A 22,093-nucleotide genomic window follows, 5' to 3' on the forward strand; every position below is an offset into this window, starting at 1 on the left:
TGATATTTAACTAGTGGAATTAATCAATTTACATTACACACTCAAATCCAAAGTCCTCATTTCAAATATGTATTATAGGATAATACGGTAATACAGCCATGTGAAATAACTTATCCATATATTATAATATAAGTAAATATTTATTAATATTTTTTCCTAAGAAGGGGACAAACTAGGATTGTACTATCGTACTACTTTATGGATTCCCCGACCCTCCACATTTAGGTGTTGTGTATTTACCCGCATTTCGCAACATTTAGACCATCCTAATGGTCTAAGACATGACACATGGCACATAAGCAAACTTTGAAAAAGAAAAAAAAAATCTATAACTTAATTTAAATTTTAAAAGTAAAAAATCACAAAATCCAAGATTAAAGAAAACCAGAAAGGCAACTCCCCCTTCCCAACCTTATTCCCGCCACCCCTACCCAACCGAACGTCAGCCAGGCCACCATTCAAGTCACCATTTTTCTCTCTCTCTCTCTCTCTACCACATATCTACCCCTACAATCATGACATAAGCAGGTGTCATTACAGATGTAAATTACAAATCAAACTGGTTCTCCAAATTGTTGAATTTGGGGATATATATTTTTGGTAAATTGTGTATATTGAGAATGGTGGGTGAGCGGAGCTGGAGAGGTTCATTCAAGGATATACCATTCCATTTTGATCTTCCATGTAAACACTTTTCACCCTCCCCCGACCTTAGCCCAGATTCCCCTTCCCCTCCCCAACTCCTCCCAGGCCCTCTACTACCCCTCAACTTTCGTGGACTTTTTACTTTATTTTTTACTTAAACAATAAAAGAATTGTCAATTTTAAACAATTTTCTTTTATGAAAAAATAAAATAAAATTAACACTTAAATTGCTTATGTGTCATGTTTTAAACGGATAGATGATTATAATGGGCTCGGGATCCCTATTCTATAAACGCCGTTTGGATGAAGGAATTGAAAATTACATATAATTCCAAAATGAAAGAATTTAAATTTCCATTATTTCACTTTCTGGCAATTGAAAATTCCTGTGTTTGGATTTATGCATGTCAAATTTTGTAAATAACATAATTTTGTAAATAGCACTATGAAAATTATGAAATGATGGCTATTTTAGTATAAATTAAATTCGGGAATTTGATACCCCAATTTCCCGGATTTTTTCTGCATGTCATTTAATAAATTCTGCCCTAAATCCACGATGAAACAATGAATTTGAGCCATAATGCAGCATTGAAGCGTTCTTTTTTTGTTAGAATTTTGCATTCCATGAATACTGCAACCTCCTTTTTTCTTTTTCTTTTTCCCGCCGACATGGCATTATAACATCGAGTCCTGCATCGTCATATTTTCAGTGTAATGAGGCAGTGTGCATACGAACTGCCGCATAAATTGAGAAAAGAAAAGTTCAAAGGAGAAAAAGTTAAGCTTCTAAACATTTCAAAAATTAAAAAACATCTTTTATATATGTTTAATTCAATGATTTTCCAGGCCATTGACAATACAAAAATGATGCCATTGGTAACTCAAATGTCACTCATGAAAGTGATGGCCTTGAACGTGGTACAAGGAAGAGATGCATTTCAAAATTATTGTTATATAAATTGATTTTGAATTGAAAACATTACAAATTATACAGAAATTCCAATTTTTACCTTTACTTTTCCTATAAATTTCTATCTAAATATGGCATTTGAACAATAAACATTCTCACTTTTCACATTAACCACATCCCGCTATGATCTAATACCAAAATTTACTGTGTTGCTTGCAACAATGAGTTCCTATGACCTAAAGCCTAGGAGCTAACAAGCTTCTCTGGCATAAGATTATTTTACCTCATTTTCTTCCCAACACCCATCCTGCCAGATTCAAGAATTTACCTTGGACAGCATAAGGTTAAAATCAAATCAAACCATCTCCAAAATTTTGATATTCCCGGTCGAATTTGCAGCAATTAAGGTGGAGGACTGGCCGCGCCAACAAACAGAAGAGATAAACTGTGCAGCATCATCTGTTTCATGGCCAGAAAGTGGGTCTGTGTTCTGAAACTTGTATGATAATGTAGGCATTGGAAAAGCCTTGTGGTAGATGAAAACCTGATCAACCAATATAAATAAACATTAACTATAATATGTTAAGATTTCTGAGGAGAGAGCTTTTGTTCTTCAGGCCCAAAATAATTACTAATGTATATTGTCTGCATCTTGATGATGAGCAGTTGTTATATTACCAATATAAGGTTTAGAGTTTGGTCAATTACTAAAATACTGCTGTCACTAATCTCACTAAGGAAAACCATTTACTGCCAGTAAATCGAACAAAAGAAGATGCATTCTCCGTCTGTTCAAAATTTAATTGGCAGTTTTCATGTGAGTGACAATTTTAATTATTAACTTTAAGAAATGCAGAAAGAAGGCTCCAAAGGCTCGGGGTTCATCATTACTAAACAGATAGGTAAGATCCTTCTTAGGCTTTGATAAGCATAAATCTTCCTAATTTATAGCTATAAGAGGCAAATTTTCTTGAAGTATAAGAAGAAGCCTTGAAAAGCTCTAGTTGGACGTTTTTTCTTCTAAACGACGGAGTTCTCCAGAGAAAACGCAGGGGTTCATAGCTTTAGTAGTAGAACACTTATCCCCATAACCAATATTAAAGTTCACCCTCTCTCACTTTAGGCCTCCATTGAACCCAATGGAAAGAGGTTTCCAGAGAAAATAAGAAAATAGAAATTTTGGGTTCCTGTTCATAGCATTTCAGAAACAAGGTGAACAACCTGAAAAGCATGGGATAAATAGAAGATGATTATCTAGAATAATGACTAAATTACCTCATTAGTCTCTGAGCCTGTGGCAATGTAACCATCAGAAATTGACAAACCCACAAAGTTCTGCAACAAGGGAAACATGCATAAGCTATAAACCACCATGGCCATATTTCACTTGCAGTCAGTAGATGAAGATAATATCAGGGCTCAAATAACTTGGATAGATATGGGCGGAACCAAGGCAATGGCTGCCCTTGGCTGTAGCCCAGGAAAGGTTTGGGCAAAAAATAAATTAAATATATATATAGCATAATATTTTAACTAAAAATAAATAAATATATATACAATTTCAACACCAATAAGCATAGTAAGAGGTCTTCCACATTTGTATTTGGTGTCAAAGTTTGTCCCAACATCAATTTTAAAAATTTTCTATTAATTTGTCTCCAAAAGAGAAGCATTTTACTATAGAAAATGTAAGTGTACAAAAAAAAAAAGAATTATCATTAGATTTTAAGCTAATAACTTTAGCTAGCCCACCCATTGAAAAATTTCTGGTTCCGCCCTTATGACTGACTTTAAAAAACTGTATAAAAGTATTTATTCATAAACAATCCACCCTTCTTAGTGGTTTTCCTTCACAAATATTTATAACCAATGAAGATGGAAATTGAATAAGAAGCTTTTGCAATTAAGAAACTCATGGTGGAAAACTTTTGGTCCACCAGAAAGGATAAAAGAAATTTAAATCAGGAAACTGGTCAATGAAGAACAAAATTTCATTGTAAATAGAAATATAGCATAAGCTTAGATCATAGAATCAGCCTATGTTGGAGGTGCTGAATATTAATTCCTTATTGTACTAACACTATGGCATAACTCTAACATTGTAAACACAGAGAACAAATCTTGTATGATTGCCAAAAAAAAAAAAATATCAGCTCGTGTTTGAGCTCCTGAAGATTTACAAAAACATTTGCATCTAGTAGAACACAAAATTATCACGAACCAGTTGCTTTCAATCTCATATATGTAATAGTGCATATTTTGAAATTCTTAAATACAGCACAGATAACTCTTCTATTTATTTTTAAAAACAGTGATCTGAAGAGCTGCCAAAAACAGTGAATATCTGTCAATAATGTATGGCTAGAACTGCTTTGATATAATAAAGGAGTGAAAGTACCTTCACATTTGTGTGGCCGGTAAATGATAGAACTGGAGTGTCAATGACCCGAGATGTGCACGTTGACAAATCCCAAAGCTTCAGAGTATTGTCAGTGGATGCAGAAACAAGATTCGTCGTATCTACAAACTTAACATAACTCACGGTTTTGCTGTGGCCGACCAATGTGCACAGAGGAATCTTTGAATTACGAAGATCATAGTAATAAATTTTATGATCCGCTGACCCAAATGCAAGGGATCGACCAGAGTCCAGAGGAAATTGTACACAGCAGACATTGGCCTTTGTTTTTATTGTACCAATACTTGCTCCCTGTAGAAGAAATCCAGATAAGAGAATCAACTTATCATACATCCAGAATTAGATATACACAGCATGCAAATAGATGACTGCAGTACGTTTAGTTTCAAAGCTGACATCCACCAAGTGGAAAAATAGAATTGCCTGATTGATACTCCATAGCTTAACAGAACCATCATCACTCCCGCTGGCCAACATTGTTGGATCTGCTGATGAAAAGTCAATGGACCATACACGCCTCTCATGCTCTTTCATCTCCATAAGTACTTGACTTCTTACAACATCCCATACCTGAAGATGTAAGCAATTAGTTAAAACAAACTAATATATGGCAGATATGTGAATCATGAGTAAGGCTTGACTCACCTGCACCACACCTTCAAAGTTGCTTGAAGCAATCTGGCTCTTGATATAACTATTCCAGCATATACTGCTTAGCTTTGACCTGCTGCCCATTTCAACCACAGGATAGTGGATATCACGATCCTCATTTATGATTGTGTCACATTCAAATACTTTAATTTTCTTATTAACACCAGCTGTAGCAAAAAATTCTCCATCGCGATCAAAGCTAAGTGAGCATACTAGATTTGAAGAATTTAAAAGATCCCCTTGCTTCAAATCCGCCCTCACTTTTAATTTCGAGAAAGATAGGTACTTGCACAAACCCTCAAGGAATGGATCTATCCAACCACTTCGTCTACCTTCACTGTGCTGTTCTTTTGATGGCAAATTATTGACAGAACTTCTTTCAGTTACAACAACAGAACCTCTACCATCACTACTTATTGGTGAATGTCTAGTCACGGGTTTGGCTGACTGCTTTACTGACCTGCACCTTGTCAAAAAATATGCTGCTTCTAGCTTTTTAAAGTTCTTCATCAATCTAGAACTTTTCAAAAAAGTACTTTCTTGATTTTCGGTATCTGACTTCTGACCATCCAAATTATCATCACATTCCTCTATGTTGTGAAGCCGGATGCCTGGTCTGGATCGTTTTCTGGACCCACTAGCAGAATCATCATCATCATTAATATTCATAGATGGGAAACTTGAGGTTGACTGATCTTCTTTCACCAGTTCTGCGCCTGAACTACCTTTTTTCTTAGATATTATTCGGTGCTTCATAACTTCTTCAATATCAGAACAAAGAACAGAAAGAGTATTTTGCAACTTATCTGCAGCATCCTGTTTCCTTTGTTGTATAAGCAACAGGAATTCCAGCAACAATTCCTGCTCCTCTATTTTATCTCTAAGCTCTATTGCTGCTTCACGTTCTTCTAAATCATCTCTTGGTTCATTTAGGAATTCACTTTGTTGCAACTCACTGAAACACATAGCAAAGAAAACTTTAAGTATTTGGCCACGTTGGAGCTATAGTGCATATTAGAAATAAACAGGAGAGAGAGAGAGAGATTATAAGACAGCACATGCTTCTTATCTATTAAAATTATTTTCACAAGTCAATGAAAGAGGACTAGATGCAGAATTAAGGGAGAGATACATGGGGATTTATGAAATGCAACACCAAAGTATCAAGGCAACGTAAAATGGAATCTTGTACTTAGAACTATTTCCTGAAATCGAAACCAAAGGATCAAACTTAATCAATTACAAAAACAAGTAATGCAGTTTAAACATCCACCAAAAGCAATTATCACATGAAGCTTGTGGCACCAAAATCCAATCACATTATATCAGATAAACCTGCATATGCAAGGCAGTTGCTAACTAGATATCATATATGCCAAGAAAACATTTAACATCAAATCAATCAAAGAACTTGTCAATGCAATTAAAAAATGTAATTCCACTTATTAAGCCACACTAATTTAATGGCTTGTTCTCATATTTGCTTCTAATCTAATGGCTTTAAAAAAGAAAGATCAAAGACAGAGATCAAAGGTATTTCGTAAGAAGTAATCACCCCATTTTAGGCCGACTATTTGGCTCAGGGTGCAGTAGCCATAAGCAAAACGAAGCTTCTTTTGGCCATTTCAGCAGCAATTGAGGAGGAAGAACTCGATGTCTCAGACTAGACATGGTGCTGCTTTTTTCTTCTCTTGAGCTGAATGGGCAGAATAACTGGTCACAGGCACCATAATGTTAGAGTACAAAAACAAGAAAACAAAAGAACTCCACACAAAATCAAATTTTAACATCATATAAAATGATTAATCGAAAGCATCTGAAGATCTTATTTAATTTATACTTCAGATGAAACAATTGAACGCTTTTAATCACAAACCTCAAAAAGAAGAACTCCTAATCGGTAAATGTCTGAAGCACACAAACTTGCACCACCAGAAACCTCTTCGGGACTAGTGTACCAACTGCTCTCCATAAGCAATATCTGCTTCATTGGAAATGGTTGTCTCTTATCTTCTAGTTCAGCATTCCTGTCTCTGGTTCTATTTTCTTCACTCTCTTGTACCAACGATTCACGTGCTGCATAGATTGAACTTGACTGCATGCAACTTGTTTCTGACAAGGTAGTTGTTAAAGTTCTCATCGATTGAAAATTTAGTCTTCCTAAGTTGCATTGTTGTTGATGCAAATCACCATGCAAAGGAGAGGGAAAATCCTTAATTTCCGCAGTTGGGCTGTCCCCGGGAGAATCAGTGCCAGAATCTGAACAAGATGCGGACTCAATAAAGGAGACATGGTTGAAAGATGACATAACAAAACAGGAAGGCCGCACATTATGAACAACAATTCCTTGGGAGTGCGCTACATTAACAATTTCCACTATTTGCCTAAATATGTGCACGCATTCAAATACATCAACAGATCGATCCGGTTTATCCAACCATTGCCTCAAGCTAACATCACCCCATTCAATAGCTCGGACAAAAGGATCAACTACCCCCTCATCCTCACAAACCCCTGATAATCCACCCTGGTTTTTAAGGTCATCAGTGTTTGCTACCACAACACTATCTCTCTCCTTTCTTAAATCAGAATCCTGTGACGCATCACCCGATAAGCCAAATCTTCCGGCATGAACAATCCTGGGATTCCGGTTTGAGACTCCGGAAGTATTCAATCCTCTAGAACTATCAGAATTCTGCCAAGCAGACTCAGATGAGCCTTCCATTGTTATCCTCCTATAGCAGCATGAAAGCCAGAACACACACATCCAAGATATGGAGGAATTCTCCGACTTCTATTACAGTCTCTCACTTCCACCATTACCATCTTGAATCAGAAGCTCATTTCTGCGGCACAAACAGATAAGACCCACGAGCAAAGCATCTTAACTTCACAAACAAGGACAGATTTCCAGCTGGACACAATAAAAAAAGTAACTTTATGAACCTTCACTATGCAAATTCCATCATGGCAAACAGATACAAGCATTCTACCACCAACGCAATAAGAATGATCTGACAAATAGTAGAAAAAATTCACAAAACCCAATTCATATTCAGAGTCACATATATGCAATTTCTAAGAATAAACAGTCTCAAGAACCATCACCAGCAAAAACCCATGAAGAAAAAGATTTTAACAAATGTTCAAAATATAGAGACAAGTCATACACCCCACCAGCATGAATATTGCATGTGAGAGAGAGAGTTACCAGTACCGCCATGAAAAGGGTCTTCTGTTCCTGCTAGGCCAACCTGAAGAAACAGCACAGCTACTCAAATGAAGCTCCAGAGCCTTATAAATTCCCAATATTTTCTCAACAAGAAAACAAACAAAATCTTCCCACAAAAAACACAGACCGTATGTATATTTTTTTTTTTTTATGAAAACAATATTTATAAGTCTCATTTTCCCATTCTGTGTATCCTTATTGGGTCTATCAAAAAAATTAATACTTTATTGCTTCTTTTTAGAGTCTGAGAGCGGAGAGAGGCCACTCTTTCAACTCTCAGCACTACCATCTTCTTTATCTTCCCGCTTTATTCCAAACTACCAACGTGGCACAACAATGGCCTCTTGCTAGAATGAGACCGGAGGCCAAACAGTAAATTAGATAGAACTTGTGGGCCATGAATGAAAATAAAAAAGATGTCTAGGAAACAAAATAAAATAAAGGGCCCTAAAATAAAACATTATCTGGTTATGTTACTCTTGTATGTATGAGATTTAAAAATGATCATCTGGGTTTTGTAACTTTTGTTTAAATTATTTTTTGGACAAAAATTTGAATATTTCTTCTATAAATCATAAGAATTAGGTAAATTTGGTACTTCTATACATCACTTGGGTCGTAAGCATTTAAATTCATAGCTCATCTTATATTAGTTTGCGAGATTTTTTTTAGGGAGTTTTCCTAAAACACCCAAAATGGAAGTTTAAATTATAAAAAAACTCTAGTACTATTTAAACATATAAACACACTCAAAACCCATCATTACACACACTCAAAATCCATTTATAAACACACCCAAAAAGTTGAGTTTGGGGTTGATTTTAGGTGTGTTTCTATGTTTAAATAGTGCTTGAATTTTTCTATAAATACATATTTAGGATTGAGTTTATTTATAAATTTGTATTTTTTTTATATGATAAAGTGACGTTACGAATATACACAAATTATAACATTTTTATAAAAATTTGTAACGTTACATTAGAACTCATGCAACGACGTGCTGACTAAACGCAATAAATAATTTCTTTCCCAAAGAGGAAAGTCCTGGACTTTTCTAACAAGGTTCAAGACAGAGTAATAAACTATTAATAGACAAACTGTTGATAAACTAGTGGTTTATATTAAACTATGATTGCTTTAATCTAATTGGTGTGGTAATAATTTCTTTAATCTAATTATTGGTGTGGTTCCTTCCAAAGCTAGAAGAAAGGGACAAATATTAAAATAGGGAGGAGAAGTGCCAAACGTATTAGGGTTAATGGACCTGTTAAAAGCCACATAATTTATAGGACAAAGTGGTTGGCCTCTTAATCTGGGGGCGCCGTCTGTATCACAGATCCACAGCCTACAAACTCACCTACCCCTCAACGAAACACTCTTATGCAACTGAAATAACATTTTTTGCTATTTAAGGTTAATAACGTAACAATATATGGGCTAATTTTTTTACGTGTCATTGTGTTATTAATCGAGAATAACAAAACAGTGCTATCCTCGTTACATGAAAAAAATTTCCCCAAAAGGAACTCTCATATCTTTCAAATGTACAAACCCTAAATCACCCAAAAATAAACAAGACTTAACCCAAACACAAATTAAAACAATAAACCAACACGCCTAACTCTTAAAAACGGACTCAAACTACCAGTCATGACAAGTACAACTAACTAAATATTGTCATGGCTTCAATAAATAATTCTTTGTCATGGCTTCAATAAATATTTGATCATATGTCTTTATGCATTCTTCCTCTTCTTTTTTTGTTTGCCAAATGCTAGTTCTTTTTTCCCCCCTTATTGCAGTGCAGAAAATAGATTCATTGTAGAAGATATAGATTGTGTGGTGGAATCAAAGTAACAAGTTGCTTCTCATTATTTTTGTTTCCTAGGCATGCTAGTTGTCATCATTTGAAACCCCTCTTTATGTTGAGATATTAAAGTATATATGCTTTTTGGACAAAGTTAAGTTGTGACAAAGTGTAAAAGCACCTGAATGAGAAATTCTTGTTTCTTGCATCAGTCATAATGGCATATTGTCATCTTCTCATGCTTGTATATGTTGAAACAATGGCCAGCTTTTACCATGCATTGTAGATTAATTACTTGGTGTAAAAATAGAGGAAAATGCTTATTTTTCATGTTATATATTATTGTCATACAAGCTATAATTTCTTACTATTATTATGAACCATTTTGAGAGTAAACTGCAAAATAAATTAGGCACTTATTGGAAACTGAAAATGTCAATTATAAAACGATATTTTAAACTTCTATAATCTGTAAGAAAGGAAATTCGAATTCATACACAAAGAGACGGACACACTTCCTTGGTAATTCGTCTCACACCCACATCTCCATTATTAAGAGATCATAAATTTGTCTACTCCATTCTTTTTAAAAGTTCCCCAACATTTAATATATTTTGTACACATCCATGCCCCCAAATTCCAGCTCCCTACAAGAAACAGATACTGTAGTAAAAGAAGAGATATCTAGACACTTTTCAGGATTTGATTGGTATAAAAGTGTTAGTTTCTTCAATAAAGAATTTGATTAGTGCTTTGATTTGATAGTTCATCCATGTAATGGGTTATATGGTGTTTAAGTATCAGATTCCATTCCAACTCCCAACCTTCAAAAAAAATTATATTCTAACACACACTCTTGTAGAGATGATTAAAGTAACCGCATTTGGGATTATCAAAATCACAGACCTTTTAAATTAATTTCCTTGGGAAAGCTTCTTGGATTCTTTTGAAGGAATAGTTATTTGGATCTGCAACTAGGTATGTTGTAGGTTTTTTTTCATAATTTTTTGTAAAAACAATTATGCAGAAATAAAAAAACCATTTGATAAACAATTATTGTGATTTTTTTTTTTTTTTTTTTTTGAAGGGCATGCCTCGCTTTGTTTCATGGGATGGGAAGTTGTTCTTTGCTCTGGACTACAGACTAGCATATTGGTTCTGATAATCAATTCATTTACTTATTGAAACATATTTGCTTGATGCATCTGTCAGCAAGTTTTGGTTGACGGATGTCACTTCACCTACAGAACATCATAGTAGATTAAATAAAATCAATAAAATTACAATAAAATACTTATCTTTTGAGATATAGAAATCAATACTTCATCTTAAGATTGATTAGAATAAGAATTTTAGGTTGAGGCATGCAATCATTGCCCTAAAAAATAATATCTAAGTGTCGTTAGGTCGATAGAATCGGGTGAATAACTTAAACCTTTCCCTCGATTAATAAACTAAAAATTGAAAGCGCTAAAGCAATACTATAAAATAAAAAATAAAAAAATATATTTTGAATATTTGTAAGAAGTGAATAAAAAGAAAAAGATAAATGATTCGAAAAATGTGGAGGAGAAGTGAGGAAAAGTCGCTCCAATGTGGTTGGACATTAGAGAGAGAACAAGATAAAAGAGAGGGAGCTTTCCGTATTATTTGATCGATTGGTGAATGAATTATATGCGATTGGACATGTGTATGCCCTACAATGCCCTACAAGCCACATTCAAATGTCTGTTTGGTGGCCTTTGGGCCAAGTAACAAATGCTGCCCTCCAAATAATAAACATAAAATCACAAAGATAAGCACAGGAGGAGGCTGAGAAAAACAATTACTCAAATACCACGAACTGTGCATAAACAGAATGAAAACAAGAGATAAACTAAAAAGTATATGAAATCTATGCTGACCAAGAAACATGAGATCCATGTCTCCATGAAGGCAGCTTAATTAGGTAAGTCAATAGCCTTGCTTTATTTCTAAGAGGTACAAATATTTCAACCCAAATTCATTGCTAGCTTCAATTACTGAAGCTCCAACTCAGAATTTTATGGTCTTCAATGAGTTGCCCAGTTGATGCAGTGAGCCCAACATACATGTCATCGAGAAAAACATCAGAGAGATCAAGAGGAATCTGAATCAAAGGTCTCTCTGGCTTTTTCACATTTTCAGGAGCCAATGTTATGCTGAGCTGGTAGTTCCAGTACTCAATCCAAACTTGATAGTTGGCTCCATCGTTCAGCTTTACTTCCTTGAAAGACCAATTAGTGTTGTTACTGTTCTCCTCTGTATTATCACCAAGCCAATACCCGGCTTTGTAGGAAACTAGAGAAGTAAGAGAATTGACATCAACACCAACATGGTTGTCATTAACATCATTGAATTCTTGATTTCGAAACACATCGAATTCGACACCAAAAGCATGGTTTCTGGGATCACCATCATTGGTACTGTTCAAGAAACCGAGATGTTGGGAAGAAGAGGCACCTTCGATGCCGGTAGAAGGAACGAAAATGAGGACAAATCCACAGCCAGGGAGAGAATCCTTGTATGGGGATATAGAAAAGGTGAAGGAGGATGTGAAAGGCAGGAGGTTCGAGGAGTCTGGATATCTTGTGTGTACCTTAGCATTGTAGAGAGCTCTACCAATGGAAAAGGTGGTATTTCTTGTAAGAGAAAGAACACCAGAATCTATGGTTGCATTTCCATAGAGCAAGATATCAGATGAATTGAAACCAGTGAAGGAGAAATCAACTGCAAAAGTAAATTGAAGGAGAAAGAGTTTGGTCAGGAACAGCACAAGTAATTGAAAGGACTGCATTGTTTAGAACTCTAGGTCTCCAGCAGAAGCAGCAAACCTACTTGTGTCTTCTACATCAGCATCCAGCAGTTGAATATAAAGCAATTGACTTGCCTTCTAGAAGCAGCAAAAATACTCCAAAATTAACATTTCCAAATTTGAATTGTCAACATTTTTGTGTTTCTAACGGCGTGACTTATGAATGCTCTCCCTTTCCTTTGTCAGAAAAAAAATAAATAAATAAATAAAGAGAGAGAGGCATCCCAACTTAAAATTTTCAATGCCAAATTGCCAATGAAAGAAGTCAACACAACCAGATAAAATTTTCAACCTTATAGTGCCCGTCTCCCTAACTCAATTAAGGCAAGACCTAGTCTTGGGGTAATATTCGGGGTATTCTTTGTTTTCAAGATAAAATATTATTTAAAATTAAAGGGTTCGGAAATGCTGCACTAACTTTTACTGATGCATACCGAATTAGTCAAGCTGTAAGAAAATTGGAAGTCATAATTACATGAGAAATGAGAACTTAGAAATGTGAACTCCAAAAGACTAGACAGATTCCCACTTACCATTTTTCTCCAAAAATGAAATCAATAAAGGGGGAAGGTGGTTAATTACCAACCTGATCACTGAGAATAAGACAGGTTGACAATCTGGACACAAGTATGAAGAATGCAGCATCTTACTCTTTTCATTACAGAAGACAATTTCATATTTCCCACATACTCCACAGCTTATGGCTTATAACAATTCCTCTACAATAACGGGCCATATATTAGTAGCAAGGGGGGAAAAAGATACAAGTAAGAGAGAGCGTGTGTTCTAAGCTATAAACTTAGTTGAAAATGGACACCAGCTATTCTTCCACGGGTGCCCCCACTATACAAAAAAGAAAAGCACCCCACCCCACCCCACCAATGAATAACTCATATTTCACAAGAGAAAACCAGCAAATTATCTGCAGTGATTTTCCTGATGATGCTCTGCTTTCGGGTCTACTTAAAACCGGCTCAACGACCAGAAACAAATAATGAATTGGTGGATATTTGGTTCCCTTCAGCTTGAAATTTTCTGACCTTTGCCTTCTCTAGGCGTGCTCGTCTAACAGCTTCTTGGACCTGGAGATCGTGGTCCTTCAGCATCTGATCCATGTTGCCAGAGGGAACTAGCAACGGACCTGAGTAGTGCATTTTGTGACCCTTTGATCCATAGCCAACCTGAAATAACCAGAAACAATAATGCTGTATCAGGCAATAAGAAGAATGAATACAAAAAAACAAAACACAAACCAAAAGGAAAAGCTACTGAACCTCAAACAAATTACAACCCTTGGTACTTTACAGAAGTGAATTTTAAATCAAAGAGTCCAATAAATGTGAAATTCCCCTTTACAACAATAAACTACTAATGTATATTTGTAAACCAAAAGATGTACATGTTTACTAGCAAGCATACATAATTTTGTGAAGGTAAATAGCGCAGTCCTAGTCACAAGATGGATTAAGTGATGCAAACTGCAGAAAAGTAATGAGGAAATCCATCACGCGGAAAAAAAAAAACACGAGTTCAACTACTCACAATAATTGGATCTTTGTTGCTTCTAACATCTTCTTTTTGACGAGAACCTACAACGGCCTGCTTTTGATCTTTTGGTAAAGGATCTGAGGCCTCCTTGAATGAACCTGGAAACCTGCCTATTACTTTTGGACCTTCCATTTGTGAAGAACTAGACCTTTTTCTGCGTTCTTCAGATAACATACTTCTCCTTGCTGCCACCAAACCTGACATTGTTGACAAGTCAGCTCCAGTTGAAACCTTTGGTGCATCATCTGGGTTCTTAGTAGACTTTGCCCATGCAGCACGGTGAGCCAATGGCCCTGAATGGGAAGCTCTCTTATGGTTATGTCCATGATTTTCTACACTTAAATCTACAGCTTGTGATGGCCTCGGTGGATCAATTGGAAAGCCAGAAGCAACTTCTTCTGGATGAGGGTTAAACTTCTCACTCCGGCTCTTAGAATTGTCTTGCCTTTTCTGTAAAAAGAAATCCTTCTGTTGAAATATATCCCATATGACGTAATTTAATAAACAACATTGAATAGAGGCATAATAGTAGTCTTGTATAAACTACAAAAGGGCCCTCAATAAACAAATGAGTTCCGACACATGTACTTGATGGTAACATGCAATGTGGATCACCTAAAATCGTAAATGAAAAAATTATTATTGAACAATCTGAAAGTGTTAAAGCACAACATTCCATTGTTGTACAAAAATAAAGTATGTAGTTAGCAAGACCAAAGATGCTATGTGGAGTTAATTGCATTGGCAGAATACGCAAGGTAAGCTTGGTTATTTATAACTCAAGTGAACATTTGGGTTGATCATAAAAGCCCCTTAGAAGAGGAAAAGACTTGAAATAACCCATGAATCTTAAAGAATAAATAGAAATTGAGAGGATATTATTCCCCAACAGCTTCCCTACAATAACAGCACATTGAATATGTCTTCTGTATATTGCAAGCACGTGTTAAAAGCAAAGAGGCAATCAGAACATATCACCATACATAACCAATTACAACATAAATCAATAGTCGAGATAAATGAGTGATTTTTAGTTAAAATAACATCAGGTTACCTGCATTGACAAGACTAATTCAGCATTGGCATCAGGTGCTGGTATGGCTCGAGACTCTCTTGTTCCTCTCCTTTCATGGTCAACCCTTTGGCCCTTTCCTGCTGCTCCTTGTCTATCAATGTGGGAAAAAGATCATTACTATATACACCACCCTCACTAAGCAGAGGTAAGAGTTGAAGAGGATAAAACAATAGTTATAAGACAAAAACTAATACTAAGCTCACTGCACTCCACACAAACTGAAATCTGTAAAAAAGAGTAGAAAGAATTGAGCCAATAATCATCAGTGCGTGAGCACAACTTCTAAAAAAATACAAACCTAATCCCATAAACGTAAACTCTTAAGTTCACACCATCAAATTTAAAAAACATATATTTAAACTAATGCACTTCACAAATGAGACCATTGAATCATAACCATGTATCTTAAAATTGTATAACAACTATAACCCAACTAGCAAAAAACACAAATTTAGTTGTTTTTGGCAAACTCAAGAGTCCAGACTCATATGATTCCACCCAAGCCTAACCATGCCATGATACGTTTTGAGCACAGACGACCATTAAGTGTCAGTATTTTCCCTTTAATGAATGACAAGAACCAAACAACCTCTTTCTAGAAGCTCTTTGATAAAACCACATTAGCAAAACTTCACCCACAGGAACCATGCATCAAGTGTGCCTGGACTCACTGGAAGGCCTCATGGTGCATGAACCATTAGCTTTCATGCCACACATATAAGTAGTTTAAAACACACACGTGATGTATGGTGCAGTGCCTTGTAACAATAATTTGAGAAAGAATAATTTTCAAGTTGTAGCAAAGATTATGTCACAATATTCACCTTCTAGCTTCCTCATCCCGTACTTTAGCATCAAACTCTTTGCTCGGAGGATACTTTGGCAAACTTGATGGATCACAAGGAAGAGGTTTTGTTGTAAAGAACTGTGAAAAAACAAAAGGAAAAGGATAACACATGAGGAAACAACAAAGCAATTTATGCTTGAAAACTTTTCAAAATATGCTTCTAAGTAGGATGATTATAAAATCAAAATAGTTATCAGATGAAAACTCATTGTGGCCCATAACTATTTTAAAAGTATAGTCAAGAAAACGAAAAACAAAAAAAAAACAAAAAACAAAAAAACCTTGATGCAATCTGGGTGGTTCACTTAACATGATCTACAGAGCTAAGAAGTAGCTACCATTAGATGGAAGAAAAAGAGAGGAGGCCTTAATGAGTGAACTTAATAACAATGACTTAAACATAGTACAGTTGTATTTTTCAAATCCCCACACAACAGCAACAGACTGAAAGCACAAAAACATGATCTACTGCTCTACTGCACACGCGTAAGCATGCACAGGCACAAACATAGAGATCTAGAATGGGTGACCATTCCTCCTCAATACAAGATGCGGCCTCTTACAAAATGACACCTGTTTTTTTCTTTCTTTTCTTTTTTTTCTTTTTTTTCTTTCACCGACTCTCTCTCTCTCTTCTCACACACTCGCCTGTCCTCTCCTCCCGTGCTCTCTCTTCTCTCATCTCTCCATCTCTCCATCCCTTTCTTCCACCATTCAAAAAATTTCCAAAACTCCCCAATAAATAATTCAATAAAATTAAAAATTAAAAAGGAGAGAAATCAATACATAGTGTTTGGGTGATGATGATGGAGGAGCAACGATGGGAAGAGAAAGGGGCTGAAAATTTCTTCTAAAGAGTTGCAGGGGAAGAGTTAGAGATGGGAAGATGAGAGAAGAGAGAGGGAGAGTCAGTGAAACAAAAAAAAAAACAGAAAAAAAAGAAAAAGAAAAAAGAAACATGTGTCGTTTTTTAAGGAGGCCACATCATGTGTTGAGGAGGAATGGCTCCTGATATCAGGAGCCAAGCATTGTCCGAAAGGAAATATCAAGATAACTCAAATACTGCGCAGCAAAAAGAATGACAGTAAGAAGACATCACATATGACTTAAGATCCAAACCTCGCTCTTGAGAGCACAAGCTGCAGATCCACGATCCGCAGGGTCTATAGAAAGAAGGATCTCCATAAGTGCTAGAGCTGGTGCAGGGAAGTCCTTAAAAGTTTCTGCAACACAGCGTCTATAAGGCTGTTGGGGCTTAAATATGGTTGCATGAGGCAACTTTGATTTCCTCCAATAATCTTCCGAAGGTGAGCCACAAAGCTTGAAAATTTTATGCAACTGCTCCACCTACAAGGCAAAAATACTCCAACCATTTAGCATACATTACTGAGTTACATAACACTTACATCCACAAGAAACATAAGAGATTCTCAATAGTAAAGGCAAAAAGGGATATCATAACAATAAGAGAATCCACACAACTATATGGGCATAGAGGACAGAGTAAACTATCCCTAGTCTACCAGCCAGTAACCACCGCTATCTTCACAACCAGATGAAGTTACTCACAAAACTATCTCCAAAGGGCATCTCACATCCCATAAGCCATTTAGGAGAGAGGGGAAGAAAATTCTCAAATACTATAATCAAACTACTTTCGTAGTGTACATCAAACTTAAAAATAAAATAAGAAAATACTATTCAGAAAGCTACAAGACAGGCATGCCACCACTAGGGTTATGTTGTAAAATCACACAAAAACAGAATAAGGATGGAAAACAAGGTTATGGCATGATGAAGATACCAAGATTTATAATGGTGAGTTGCACTGAATAATAGAAGAAGGATCCCTAGCAGATTTTGTGTTCCCTCTTTCTTCTCCCACTAGCCAGAAAGTATTAAATTTAAAAGCAAAAACTAGAAATATTTATCAATCATGTCGATTAAACCATTCCAGCCTTCACCCAGATGAACCTTTTAGAGATTCGTAGGATCAGACAATTAAATGAACTTAAGAATATGCCATTTAACAGCTTTCGGAGGAGCCTTTAAGAAATCAAAGTTGCATTGATGTCTTTTCCTCAACATCTGCAGCAGGACATTATTCATGCTATATAGGAGAACTGTCCTAGAAATCAAAGAATTGTCTACCTGATACTCATTTGGGTATAAATCTGGGAGTTTCAAACTATACTGGAAAAAATATAAGATTATCTAATGAGAATTAGCAGAGTCCAAATAATTGCTTAGATTTAACATACGTAGACCAAGAAACTACTGGGAATTTTAAATGCTGCAAGCCATGAAGAGTAAGCATATGTATGTGCGTGTATGCATGTATGCATTTGAGCCACCATGATTCTGAAAGATAACAAGTAGTGAAAAGCATCAATTCTACAAGCCCAGAGCGACACAACTACCTCAGTTCTTCCAGGCATAATAGGCTTGCCGGAATACAGTTCAGCAAGTATGCAGCCTGTACTCCATAAATCCACAGCAGTCCCATAGTAAGTAGCACCAAGTAAAAGCTCGGGTGGTCGATACCAAAGAGTTACAACACGGCTTGTTAGAGGCTGATTTTGACGGGGATCAAAAAAGCTTGCCAGACCAAAGTCAGCAATTTTCAACATGCCATTGTTGTCAATTAAAAGGTTGGAACCTTTAATGTCACGGTGCAGAACACCACGACTGTGACAATGTTCAAGTCCACATAATAGTTGCTGCATGTAACATTTAACCTGCCAATAAATCAGTGAAGTCTCAGTGCCACCGTCCAACTGAACAATTCTGATACTAACATTCCATAAGTTTTTTGGGAAAATATATCAATGAATTGAGATTACAAGATAGTATTCACACAACCACACGAGAGCTAACAAAATAACCAGTATCATCAACAGATGCGAAAGATGCAGGAACATCATGAACTGCAGATATAGGCAGCAAAAATTGAATAAAAAACGGAGTAACTTGTTATTTTAAGTCTAAGAAGCAAAAACTACCATTAAGTACCTGTGCTTCTGTAAACTTCAGACCAGGGTGTGAAGCAAGCCCTGCCAAATCATGCTCCATGTACTCAAAAACAAGATACAAGCTGCAAGACATCCTTGAAGTAACTAGACCTTCTAGCTTTATTACATTTGGATGATCAAGCCTTCGTAAAATGTGAATTTCCCTTGCCATAAAGCGGACGCTCTCAGGCTCCAGGTTATCAAACCTCACTTTCTTCAAAGCAACAATTTTCTTTTGATCAAGATCACGAGCCCTATAAACATTACTATAAGTTCCCTGACCAATCTGCATAAAACAAAGGTTAGGACACAACCAAAACCTGTCAATAGGTATAGCAATCTAAAGAGGATAACAGCACAAAAATAACAAAACACGAGTGAACTAGCAGTTGGAAGAGCCCGATAGAACAATTTCGCCTTTATTGAATACAATAAATCTATTGCTTTTCTCAGGATTCTAAATTATGAAAATCAGAGAGATAGATAAGCATAGTACCCAATAGAACACCCAAAACATGAAATTGGCAGAGTTTATAGAAACAAGAAACACCAATCTGCTTAATTGCAACCGAACTAAATCCTATAAGTGTCTCCAACCCCCATAAAGTCTAAAGACTCCCAACTTAAATATGTCATGCTTAAACCCATGTCAACTGACTTAATTACATGCCAGTAAAGAAGGGGTGCAAATATGACTCATGTTCTTGGCTCGATAGTGGAAAGTTAGAGAATTAATTTGTGGCACCCACTTGATGAATCTTGAATTAATCACCCACGAATTTCAATTATCTAGATAGTAACTAATCAGAGGAGATCCAATATCTACTCTCATTTATTTTAGCTAAATAAGACATTGAGTACCTCATCAACTAAGGCATCACTGATCAGCTGCTGTATACTATCATAATTTGCATGTGTAATCCTTTGTTGAAATAAACTAATTGTGCATAAGTTTCAATTTCTACTCTGTGGCACAACTGGTATTTTGGCAATTATATAGGTAAAAGTAAGATTACCAAGAAAAAGGTAATCATGGTTTCAATTTCAACATTCTTCAAGACAATCTTTGAATCACTGCATCATGATAAATGGAAGGGAAGAAGATGCTTTTAAAACCACTCAAGGATTGATGAATTTCTTCAAGCATACAATGCCAGTCCTAGGCCAACAGAAGACAAATGAGTCTCATTACTATTTTGTGATTATCTACATCTTTTATATACAATGCTTCAACCCGATGTGTTAGCCCTTAGTTCACATTTTCCCATTAACTTTACTTATTTAAGGTTTTCAGATTTACCAGAGAAAAAACTGTACAAGTTAGAGAGGGAAATTTGCAATATTATGAATTACATGTACCTATTCATAAATATACCTTGAAACAACATTATTAGTTAAGGAGGTTGAAATACACGTAATTCGCTCACTCCTAAGTGACTCATCAATATGGGCAACAAGTAAAAACAATAATACTACCCTCCAACATCCGACCCCAGACTAAAATTGACAACTTCTATGAAAGTAAAATGAAAAAAAAAAAAAAAATTGTTATTCAACAAGTTAAGAACAAAAAAATAATCTGATAATAAAAAATAACACAACGCAAAATCAATGGATTAATCAATAACAAAGACAAGAATGAAGATCTGTCTTGCATCATAAAGCTAACTAGAGAACTAAAGAGGAAAAGAACCATACTTTATCTAGCTTCTCAAATGAATCTGCACGCCGTGGTACCCATCCTTTGATGGCCTCTCCAGCCACTGCAGCTAGCCAGGTTGGCCACCCTGCGGCAACCTGTTCCCCTTCTACAGCTTTCGGAATGCTACCCATCCCAGGATGTTGAGCAGCAACATATTCCATCTTCTCCCTCTTCCTCTCGAAATTCTCACCATGGGATCGAACATTCCCGTTCAATTGCTTATCAATTAACATTGTTCTCCCATCATTACTATCATATCGATCTTTTGCTCGATAAGCTTCCTCCCTCCTTGAGGAAGCAACCCTTGTTGCCCGCGAGTCTGATGCCGCCTTGCTTGACAATCTCTCTCTGGGGCTGTCCTTGCTATCCTCAATAGCAGAGGGCTTGCAATAAATGCAACCCATTATGCACCAAAACCACCACCAACAAGTACCTCCTTTAGAACCAATGTTCACACCCTCAAAAATCTTGCATTTTTACAATACAATCCTCATCCTCCATTCCCATCATTACCATACTCAACCCACCAAAACCCATATACCAAAACTTTAAAACGGAAAGATAAATAGAGAAACTAACCCAGAATTCAACTCATCCAATATATATGAGCCATCAAGCACCAAATGTATGAATCCACTCCTTCACAAAACCTTCAAAGTCACACCTTTTGCAAGAAGCAAAATCCAAAATTTCAGAGACCCAAACCCTGGAATCTTGAAAATCTTCAATCTTTCACCAGACTAAGGCAAAGTCGGCACATTATAGCTTTAAAATGCCAGTCCTCCTTGTACATAGAACGCATGCTCTCAATGTAACAAGAAGACCCACCAATTCACAATAAACAAAACCCTAAATTCCAAAAATCCAAACTTTAACTAAAAAGAATCTGCAAAATGATGAGTACCTTCAAACCTTGAAAATGGCTATTTTAATGCGCAGTGGAAACAAAGGGTCCAATCCAGGCATCAAACCCACCCACCACACGAGTAATAGAGGAAGAGACTGAAACCCTAGAGATGTATTTAGGGCTTGAAGAACAAGGACATGGATCAAAGGGCACAGAGGCTTGAAAGAGACACGTAGAGTTAGAGTTTCAGAGAATAAAAAAATTTAACATAAAAATTCTTGAATATAATAACATGGAGTAAAAAAATATTGATGGAGTGAGGAGAGGGAGTGTCTCCCAGCAGTGGCAGCTTTCAGTGAAAGAGAAAAGACTGTAGTTTGTAGAGGCCCTATGCATCAAGACAATCTTCTCTTCACCATCTTTCCACGCGCCATTTACCTTAATGAATGAACTTAGCTAATTATTCTTATCATTTTTAGAAAAACATTTCAACCTTATTTTCTTTCTTTTTCCACCCAAAAATTAAGATTCAAATTTAGGACTATGTTCCGACAATAACAAAG

At 36.1% G+C, this 22,093-nt stretch overlaps 2 protein-coding genes and 1 pseudogene across 8 annotated transcripts; all 3 read right to left on the reverse strand.

Annotated features, from left to right (window-relative positions):
• Positions 1-1,566: 1,566 nt before the first annotated feature.
• Positions 1,567-8,139, reverse strand: LOC103326202 (protein SPA1-RELATED 3). 6 transcript variants are annotated; one of them, XR_016125123.1, is made up of 9 exons: positions 7,840-7,928; positions 7,575-7,642; positions 6,505-7,474; positions 6,184-6,341; positions 4,623-5,583; positions 4,355-4,547; positions 3,957-4,268; positions 2,834-2,893; positions 1,567-2,102 (listed from the first exon to the last, which is right to left on the reverse strand). XR_016125123.1 is itself a non-coding variant. In XM_089048109.1 (9 exons), exons 3-9 carry the CDS (start codon positions 7,393-7,395, stop codon positions 1,914-1,916), a joined length of 2,718 nt encoding a protein of 905 aa, XP_088904235.1. In that variant the 5' UTR covers positions 7,396-7,474; positions 7,575-7,642; positions 7,840-7,905; the 3' UTR covers positions 1,567-1,913. The 6 variants fall into 6 exon arrangements, 4 of the variants coding, with proteins under 4 accessions (XP_088904235.1, XP_008226626.2, XP_008226627.2 ...); XM_089048109.1 differs by having other exon boundaries at positions 4,401-4,547; positions 7,840-7,905; XR_513682.3 differs by lacking the exon at positions 7,575-7,642 and having other exon boundaries at positions 6,505-7,542; positions 7,840-8,139.
• A 3,338-nt stretch (positions 8,140-11,477) lies between these two features.
• LOC103326204 (L-type lectin-domain containing receptor kinase VII.1 pseudogene) lies at positions 11,478-12,511 on the reverse strand (annotated as a pseudogene). The gene has a single exon (XR_016125124.1). The product of XR_016125124.1 is annotated as an L-type lectin-domain containing receptor kinase VII.1 pseudogene (transcript).
• A 619-nt stretch (positions 12,512-13,130) lies between these two features.
• LOC103326205 (Protein kinase superfamily protein) lies at positions 13,131-21,874 on the reverse strand. Its single transcript, XM_089048110.1, has 9 exons — positions 21,588-21,874; positions 20,680-21,467; positions 18,983-19,267; positions 18,391-18,708; positions 17,090-17,317; positions 15,948-16,048; positions 15,103-15,214; positions 14,043-14,498; positions 13,131-13,681 (listed from the first exon to the last, which is right to left on the reverse strand). Exons 2-9 carry the CDS (start codon positions 21,085-21,087, stop codon positions 13,475-13,477), a joined length of 2,115 nt encoding a protein of 704 aa, XP_088904236.1. The 5' UTR covers positions 21,088-21,467; positions 21,588-21,874; the 3' UTR covers positions 13,131-13,474.
• Between the last annotated feature and the right edge of the window lie 219 nt (positions 21,875-22,093).

Source organism: Prunus mume, linkage group LG3, assembly GCF_029339155.1.
Source record: "Prunus mume cultivar Tortuosa linkage group LG3, ASM2933915v1, whole genome shotgun sequence".
In the NCBI taxonomy this organism is placed as follows: Eukaryota; Viridiplantae; Streptophyta; class Magnoliopsida; order Rosales; family Rosaceae; genus Prunus; species Prunus mume.

What these genes read in the sequence shown, in the direction of transcription:
- LOC103326205 (XM_089048110.1), bottom strand. Translation starts at nt 21,087, where the DNA reads ATGGGTTGCATTTATTGCAAGCCCTCTGCTATTGAGGATAGCAAGGAC. An exon ending in CTTGTGCTCTCAAGAGCGAG is followed by an intron (nt 16,049 to 17,089) that starts GTTTGGATCTTA and finishes GTTTTTTCACAG; the next exon opens with TTCTTTACAACAAAACCTCT. An exon ending in AATTAGTCTTGTCAATGCAG is followed by an intron (nt 14,499 to 15,102) that starts GTAACCTGATGT and finishes TTCTTTTTACAG; the next exon opens with AAAAGGCAAGACAATTCTAA.
- LOC103326202 (XM_008228404.2), bottom strand. Translation starts at nt 7,395, where the DNA reads ATGTGTGTGTTCTGGCTTTCATGCTGCTATAGGAGGATAACAATGGAA. An exon ending in AGCTATGGAGTATCAATCAG is followed by an intron (nt 4,269 to 4,400) that starts GCAATTCTATTT and finishes TTTCTTCTACAG; the next exon opens with GGAGCAAGTATTGGTACAAT. An exon ending in CCGGCCACACAAATGTGAAG is followed by an intron (nt 2,894 to 3,956) that starts GTACTTTCACTC and finishes CCCTTGTTGCAG; the next exon opens with AACTTTGTGGGTTTGTCAAT.